At 32.7% G+C, this 8,931-nt stretch overlaps 1 protein-coding gene across 1 annotated transcript; it reads right to left on the bottom strand.

Moving 5' to 3' along the window:
- Positions 1-6,388: 6,388 nt before the first annotated feature.
- On the bottom strand, positions 6,389-8,473 carry LOC125492613 (uncharacterized). The gene is made up of 2 exons (XM_048635260.2): positions 8,180-8,473; positions 6,389-7,094 (listed from the first exon to the last, which is right to left on the bottom strand). The coding sequence occupies exon 2, from the start codon at positions 7,048-7,050 to the stop codon at positions 6,529-6,531; it is 522 nt and encodes a 173-aa protein (XP_048491217.1). The 5' UTR covers positions 7,051-7,094; positions 8,180-8,473; the 3' UTR covers positions 6,389-6,528.
- Between the last annotated feature and the right edge of the window lie 458 nt (positions 8,474-8,931).

Consider the following 8,931-nt stretch of genomic DNA (forward strand, 5'->3'; position numbering starts at 1 on the left):
TATCAGACTTGTGCCAACTCTCCCTAATAATGTTGAGGATGCCTCAGGTGTGAAGTAGAGATTGAAGAATCTTTGAAGGTAAATCATTACTTTTAACAGTTTAAGCTCTTTATGATTGTGTAGGTAATAATTGGACACTGTTGTAGATTAGTAATCAAGCATTGATAAATTATTATCAAGGTTTCAATGAACCATTTAAGGTTGCAAGTAGGAGTTTCTAACATTGAGTCTTTAGGCTTGTTTTTATTGTATTTCGTTATTATGTTAGAAAAGGTTAACTTGGACCCTCATCGTTTGGGCTTAAATGGGCATCCTAGAGAATTCAGTGACAACAGTAAGTTGTAAGTCATATCATTGCTCTATTACCTTGTTTAAGTATGTTGATGGAAGATCTGCCTTCCTCGATAATTAGTTAATAAAAAACAACTCTTTGATGTTAAGGAGAGAATAGCATCTTACAATAGAAAACAGGGCATCTAAATGGGAAGGGAGAGGTACTTATGTGCTTATGGAAAAGACTTGAAAGCTTCTTGCCAGCTGGTTATCTCAACCAATTTACACATCTACTTTTGTCTCTCTTTTTTTGTATATATTGGTGTTATGCAATTGATTAGAAATTGAGAACAAGAATTTCTTTCTTGTTGTATATGCATCTTTCATATGGTTAGGCTGTTCAAACAGAGATTGACAACTTATTTGTTCTGCATTTTTTGCAATAGTCCTTTGTGAATAGTTTTTTTTATGTCCATTTTGCATTATTTATTATTGACAAGCTATCTTGCCATGTTATGAAGATAGATATTTATGCAGCTCATAAATTTATCTTTGTAGTGCGGTGGAGACAAGATAGAATAATCCAATATATGTTTGCATAAAATGAATTCTAGACTACTGCAAAAGAAATGGAAACAAAGCGCTATTGGTTTAGAACCCATATCCCTAAGATGAAATGAATAAACACAGTGATGCATCAAAAGTTATAGAGCATCTTTCTAAAGGCAACAACTATTCATAATTTACCTTTATGAAGGCACTAATGATCAAGAGAAGGATAAAGCAATAATTCTTATAGGCCTACTTACTTCTTAAACATAAGTAACAAATATTTATAATTTTTTATATTTCTTTTCCCACTCCTCTATAGTTCTCTCGTGTTGGCTTTCATGCGACACTTAGAAGAAATCCAAGCAGCATACTATTATTCAGAAGTTGCTATCTCATGATATTATTTTGAATTCCAAATATTTTTTATTTCTCCGGCATGAATTCATCTACGTTTTGCCTCGGAAACCACTTACTAATCTTCATGAGGTTGTTCAGACTTGCCATATCATTGATTTTTAGGTTTGTTTCTATACTTATGCCATATAAATGATTTTTAGGTTTGTTTTTATATCTCTAGTTCCTATCAATGCCATATAACTGATTTCTAGGTTCTTTTCTCATTTGAAGTTTAGTTCTTTCTTGAATCCCTAGCATTATAATGCTAGTACAGTGATGTGTGGTATGAGCCTTTCTGATTCCTTTATCCTTTAAGTTTTTATCTTTCTTTGATCCTTTTCTTTTTAGACAACTATCACGCTTTGTTAACTTGCATCTAGATGGGAAGGGAGAGGTACTTGTATGCTTATGGAAAAGACTTAAAAGCTTTTTGACAGCTGGTTATCTCAACGAATTCACGCAACTGCTTTTGTCTCTTTTTTTATATATATTGGTGTTTTTATGCACTTGATTAGAAATTCAGAATATGATCTTCTTTGTGGTTGTATATGCATCTTTCATATGATTAGGCTGTTCAAACAGAGGTTAACAACCTATTTTTTCTGCATTTTTGGCAGTAGTCCTTCATAAATAGTTTTTTTCGATTTTGCATTATTTATTATTGACAAGCTATCTTGCCATGTTATATATGAAGACAGATATTTATGGAGCTCATAAATTATGGGAACAGATATTTATTATTGACAAAGCATCTCTATTATATTGTTGTTGAAGATTTCATGTTAATTTTTTTTTATTACATGATCAAGAGAATCAAAATGACGAATCGGAACAGCAACACATGACATCTAGGCCGCCGGAAAAATGGATGCATATGACGAGATGATAACAGATGAAGTACAAATATATGACTATTAGATCTAGTTTTAGAGTACCATATGAATACATTCTTGTTGGATGATTTTGATTTTAGATTGAACATATATTATGTTTCATTAGTTTATTATCTATGGAAGTAGCACTAATAGGTGTACAAAATTCTATAATTATTATAATATAATTGCCAATTCATATATTAATTCTAATTTATATATATGTATATATATATATTCAATAATAAAGAAAAGTGTTACTTAATCACCCAGAAGTTGCTACAGAATATGACAAGAAAGTGTTACCTAATAACACAAGAGATGCTACTTAAAATGGTAAAAAGTGATACATAATGTTTAATAAAGTGTTACTATAAGTTATGGTAAGACTACAATATGTTACTAATAATATGAAAAGTGTTACATAATAAATTTGCATAACACTTTTAAAGTGTTACAATAGGTATTAAAAGTGTTACATAAACGAATCTAAAGTAACATTTCTTTAAGTGTTACTATAGACGATCAAAAGTGTTACCTAATATCATAGGTAACACGGGCAGATGTAACACCCAGAAAGTGTTACCTATTATCTAATGTTACACTTTAAGCACTTTAAGTAACACCTTTTGGGTGTTACTTAAAGCTAATTATGTGGTAGTGTAGGTTGTAAGTCCCTAAGGTGATCCCCCATAATAATACACACATAACTTTTACCTTTAGATTATCCATCTATATATAGGCGACGAAACTGTGAAATAAAACCCAAAATATATCTTTATGACTTGATTTTTCTCATGGTACTACCGTAAGAAGAGTTCTGGTTACTCAAAAATCAATATTTCACTTTTGAGTGATATAGAAACTTTGGATTTATAGATCTGCTAAGACTGTTGGGATAATAAGTTGAATATCTCAATGCCAAAGTCGCTGAGAATGTGACATGACAGAATGTCATAAGCAAACAAATGCACCAATTTTGTACTACCCCGTCTTAATATAAGTGTCACATTTTGATCCAAAAGTTCTTAAATTGTGGTCAAAATGTGACACTTATTTTGAACACACGTGTTGTCAACAAGGAAGACATAATGTAGCCACATTTATTACACAACAAAAAAGTAAATATTTTAAGAATTTAAGAACGAAACTAAAATTTTTCAGTCTCAGTGCAAAAGGAATGCTTTATCATAAAAGAATAAACTGCAGTGAACTGTGGAGAGAAAATAGCTAATCAAGCAAATTTAACCACGGTGCAATAAATTAATTTTTAACATATAATTTATGTCTTCATCATTTAACCTTGATAAGACTACACATATAAAATAGTATATGATAGCAGTCAAAACATAACGATCATCGGACTGTAGATAATCCTAAATGAAATAAACAATCCTTGCATCTAGTCATTCATAAAACCTTCGACACTTGATTTCAGCACAAAGTCATATAATATCCTAAGACAAGAGATATAAATACAACTAGGACATAAGAGTTTTGTAGTTACCTATTTACAAGCATAATTCAACTTTTCAACTTCTTTTAAACACTCTGTACATGAACAAAATATGATAATTATTAATTTTATTCAAAAAAAAATATATAGTATTTAAATAGAATTACAAGATCAAAACCAAACAAACCTCATCACTAGTTTGGGATTTAGTTTTGCCTTTGCTACCATGAGTAGACACTAGTTCTTTCCCCAATGCATATCGCCAAACTTCTTTTAGTACTAAAGCATGATATGCCATGGTATAGCTTACATGCACTGATGTTATCATCCCCACAATGTAACCATCAGAATAAAAATAAGGATCATCTGAACAACTAGAGTAGCCTTCAAAACCCATTGTATCTTTGGAAGGCTGGGATGATAAATACGAGGAGAAAACTTAAATCTATTATACTTATTAATGTGATCCCCTCCACTCTGTACAGAGGTGTGATAGTCAATGCATTCGATATATAATTGGAACAATTCTTATTATCATCAGCAGCTGGGAGAGTTATATTATGATTGCAGGGGCAATGATAGGAGCTATGGCCAACTAAAAAAGATCCTGGTAACCTACTTGAATGTCCCATATGGAAGACAATTTGACCTTCCTGTATTGTATCATCAACAGCACTATTACCAACCTCACAGTCGACCAGTACTTTTAATAGTAAAAGACCCCAATTCGACCGCTCAAAAATAATTTTAACTTCATAAAGAGCATCTTCATTTAGTTTTCTAGCCAATACCATGTCTGAAGCTATCTTATTGTGCATTAGATGGCCACATATCATCAAAATACCATCCCTCCGAATACAAAAACTTGTACCATAATAAATATCTCCATCATTAAGCACCATACGAATAACCCGCATGATAGGTTTCACCTTCTGCCTTATTCTCTTCAATTCTCCAACAGAAATAGATTCCTACGACAAGACTACTAAAGATTATTATTATTGCTAACAATAAGATGATTATTATTATTGCTAATAACAATAAAATGAACAATGAACATTGCTGACAATTAAACATTTGAAATTAAAAAAACAACTTAAAATGAATTAGAATCAAAGGCTCACTACTACAAAAAAGGGTAAAGATAACTGTTAAATAAGGCTTTACATAACAGTTTTGAGGTGTTATCCAAGTCAATGTAATGTAAAGTATACATAACACCTGAAAAAAGTGTTATGTTTGCCAGAGAAAACATAACAGTCATTTATAATACACGTTATGCCACTAGATAACACCTTTTGTAAATAAGTGTTATGTTTGCTATTTATATGACAAATTGAAAGAAGGAAAATTTAACACTTATCTTTAATAACTGTTATGTTTTCCTATAATATATATAACATATATTACCTATAACTGTTATTTATGATATTTTTTTTTTAAAATAAACAAATTATCATTTCACGCGTATATTATTGGTCGTAGGCAGCTCACATCACAACAATGTTGTACACTATATTTGCTTTTTTTTACAGGACATTACAATACCTGTATCTGTTGTATAATCAACACTCAACCCATAAGATCTTACAACCAATAAATTGAATTGATTTTCCAAACTTCCAAAATTCTTTATATCACAAAATAATTCAACTAATATTCATAAATCTAAACTTCAAAAAAAACTACTATATATACATATCAATATTCATCTAAATCATAAACAAGATCAAATTTATCCTATAGCCACATCCACATGATATCAATATCCAAATCCAAAAATATATTGTATGTCCAAAAGTGGATTAAGGTTAAAAAATTAGGCGGAAAGTTAGAACTCATTCATCATTTGTGCTTCGTGTTCATGCAAATGGCAGGTGCTTGGGTGCTTCAGCTCCTTCAAAGTAAAATCCACCAGAGACCAACTTTTCTTTTGGTTGTAAAGTCATCCATATTTTTCTGTTAATGCAACCTAAAACAAAAAAATGATGCACATTATGTGATCCTTGCAAGATAAGGACTAGCTATTGGTTCCAATTATTAGCTTATACAAATACAACATATCATTCAGCATCTAAGCTTCAGAGTTCATCGCCTAAGCTGTAGGACCAGCATGCTAGGAATTCTTAGATGGCATAAGATACATCTCATTGAGATGAGATTAATAAAAGTCTTTCAGAGGCCAACAGAAATGAACAAGAAAGCTCTTTATTTATGACTAACTATATAAAACAAAGGGCGCCTTTTCTCAGTATGTGAACGATACATCTAGCTTTTTAGGTTCTCGGACAAGTGATGAACAGGATGCAAGAGAGTATTATATCATCACTAGAGAATTTTATAGATGGAACATTGGAGCACTATAGGAAACATACACACGTATGATCATAATACTGAAGATCAATGTCACATGGGATAATTTAAGCAAAATCACATCCACATATGAAGAATTGAAGCATTGAACCAACTAACGCCATTCACCAGGAAGAGAACAATGACATCAAAACAAAGATGCAACTGTTAGACTATCAAATTAGCATATTAACTAATATGCCAGAAAAAAGAGAAACGCTGGCAATAAAAGTTTTACTGACCTGCACTCTCTTGTTTCGAGCATACTGCATCACCCCATTAAATTTTCCCTCATTGAACTTTATTAGAAAGAAATATCAGAAGCTATAGCTGGTTCATATTCATAAAATAGAACCTAATATAACATACATATATTAATATCGTGAGACAAATATGACACAAATAGGACATAAAAGAACACCTAGAATGCACGAAAAGCACCTAAACGACATAAATGATACAACTTGAAGGACTAGAGAGGTTCATGAAACAAAAAACAACAACACCATAATATATATTGATATCATGAGAAAAATGTGACAGAATTAGGACATAAAAGAACACCTACATGTAGGAGAAGCACCTAAGCTGTATAAATTCAGCAACTTGAAGGACAAGAGAGGTTCATTAGAGAACAATGATGATATTGTGGCAGGCAGATGAAATTTCTTCGTAGGAGAAGTTCCAGAGTGATCCTGATGGAGGAAGTGGCAGTGGACCAGAAGCATTTAAAGGGCCACTGGAACTCCCTGCTTTAAAGTTGCTTGTAGATTTAAAGGAGCCCAAACCATGAGGTGAAGGAAGTGGAAGAGGCTGAGGACTAGGTGACCTTTGTTCTTGCGGTGGTAATTGTACATGGGATTTCAACTCCTCTCTCTCTTCACATTCGATTGATGACGACTCTCTGTCGGGCTCGTGAAGACTAGATGGTGCAGAATGTGCACGCATCCCATTATATGTCAACTTATTTGTGGGTTGAAGAGGTTGTCCTCTGGTGCGGAAACTCGGAGGAGCTGATTGCAATGCATGACTGCCAATTTGAGGTTCAGGAAGGGTAATAGGAGTACTTTCTTGAGGCAGTACACGTTTAATATGTACACTCTTCTTAGTCTTCTTCTTTTTACCTTTTAAGACTCTGAAACAACCCATCTTATTCACAATCCTTCAAGCATATAATTCAATCTCTAAGCCTGCTGAATGAGTAAAATCAGAAAGTGAGCATCACTAAAACAACCATTGAGACTCAAGGTCAAACATTAAAACTCACCAAAACAAGGAAATATGTTACAGGCATTGAGCTACCAGAACCACATATAGCATTGGTCTAGGAGAAGCATAAAACAGTATATACGATCCAAGCATGAAAGCTACGAAACTCCAAGCCAAGGAGACTAAAACGTAGGGCGTTGCCTCAGGATAGAGGTCCCAGATTCAAGCAATATCACCTATATCCTATAAGGCAACACTAGAGAACCAGGTAAAGATTCGTTCGCTGCTAATTAAACATACAACTGGAGGAACTAGATCAATGGAGTTCACGACAATCATTGAACCAGATAAATTTCGTATGTAGGTTCGAACTTTCACTTAACTACACCAGATGGTTTCATTGCTTCTTAGCAATACCATCATGCTGTCCCTCTCTCCTCTAATATAAAAGAGGATAGACAAACAAAAAGGTAAATAGTAGGAAGTAAAATCTAATCCTTTTATCTTCACTCAATACTAAAACAGACCAAAAGCCCATGAACTTTGAAAAGTATCACAAGCAAACAAAATACTCCACTAAAAAGCATGCAATTCCAAATAAGAATTAGTCAGTGCTATTATCTATTCAACTAAAACTGCCCCAAAAAATCCGCCAAGTTAAAGTTAAAAGAAGCTAAATCACCTGCAAATTAGCCACTATTACCATCAACAACTTATTCAAAAAAAAAAAAATACTGAAAGTATGAGAAAGAGAAAAAAAAAACATGCAGGTCTTTCCATCCTACCGTCTGTGCGTGACAAGAAGCCTATAGTGGTAAAAGCTTAAAGTCCAGACATGGAGCTTCATAAGGAATTGAAATAAGCCTCATCCACGTAATTGAAATAAGCCAAGAATTGAACTTCTTGACATTTTCAGAAAATAAAGATAGTAATTAAATAATTTAATTCTAAATTACCAATCCAAGAAACAAGAAAATTGATTCAATTAACAAAAGATGAACAATAAAGCCACCGAAATCAATTTCTTAATGTATTAGGAATAAACAAGGACTTGAAAATTAAGAATTACCTGTAAATTGAAACGATTTGCTAGGTAGATTGAAATTGTGAATTGTGATGAACGTCGTCGGAGATGAGTGCCGAAGGTAGAAACGTCGTCGGGAGAAACCTTGAGGGGGATCGGAGGTAGCAACCGTGAAGGGAACCGGAGGTGGAAATTAAAAGCAAATAACCTCTGCACTACCGGTACCAGTGGAATACTCGTTGATATTGGAAGAAAAAGGGTTTACACAGCCGTAGTAACTGACAGCTTGAAAAGGGCGGGTATTGAGCAAAAATTCAAGGATAGGTAATAAGTGCTCCTAATTTTTAGTTGTGGCAGTTTTTTTTAATTTGCTTAATAATTTCATAGCAAAGATAACACACATCAATATAAGTGTTAAGTAGTACATCATCATCGTAAAAAAACAAAGTAATATATTGTCATTACAACCTAAGATAACAGTTACACGGTTAAAATGTTAATTTAGACTTTACATAACGTTTTCTTAAATAAGAGTTAATTTAGGGGTGTTATGTTTGCCCATTTTTGTAGTAGTGGCTTAGAGTCCAGCATTTTGAACAGGCTTTGTTTAAAATTCTTACAATCTGAACAATCTATGTTCAGATACTCTAACAATCCGTGATAAATATTTTGTCCTTTATTAATTATAACATGACCTAAGAATTGGGGCTAATTAAACAAAATAACAACAATTGAAAATTGATCTAGAATATAATTCAACATATAGAGCAACAAATTAATCCCTAATTCCTCATGTG

Source organism: Beta vulgaris, chromosome 8 (genome assembly GCF_026745355.1).
Source record: "Beta vulgaris subsp. vulgaris cultivar EL10 chromosome 8, EL10.2, whole genome shotgun sequence".
Taxonomy (NCBI): domain Eukaryota; kingdom Viridiplantae; phylum Streptophyta; class Magnoliopsida; order Caryophyllales; family Amaranthaceae; genus Beta; species Beta vulgaris.

Bases quoted from the DNA above. Each gene is read 5' to 3' on its own strand.
- LOC125492613 (XM_048635260.2), bottom strand. From the start codon at position 7,050: ATGGGTTGTTTCAGAGTCTTAAAAGGTAAAAAGAAGAAGACTAAGAAG.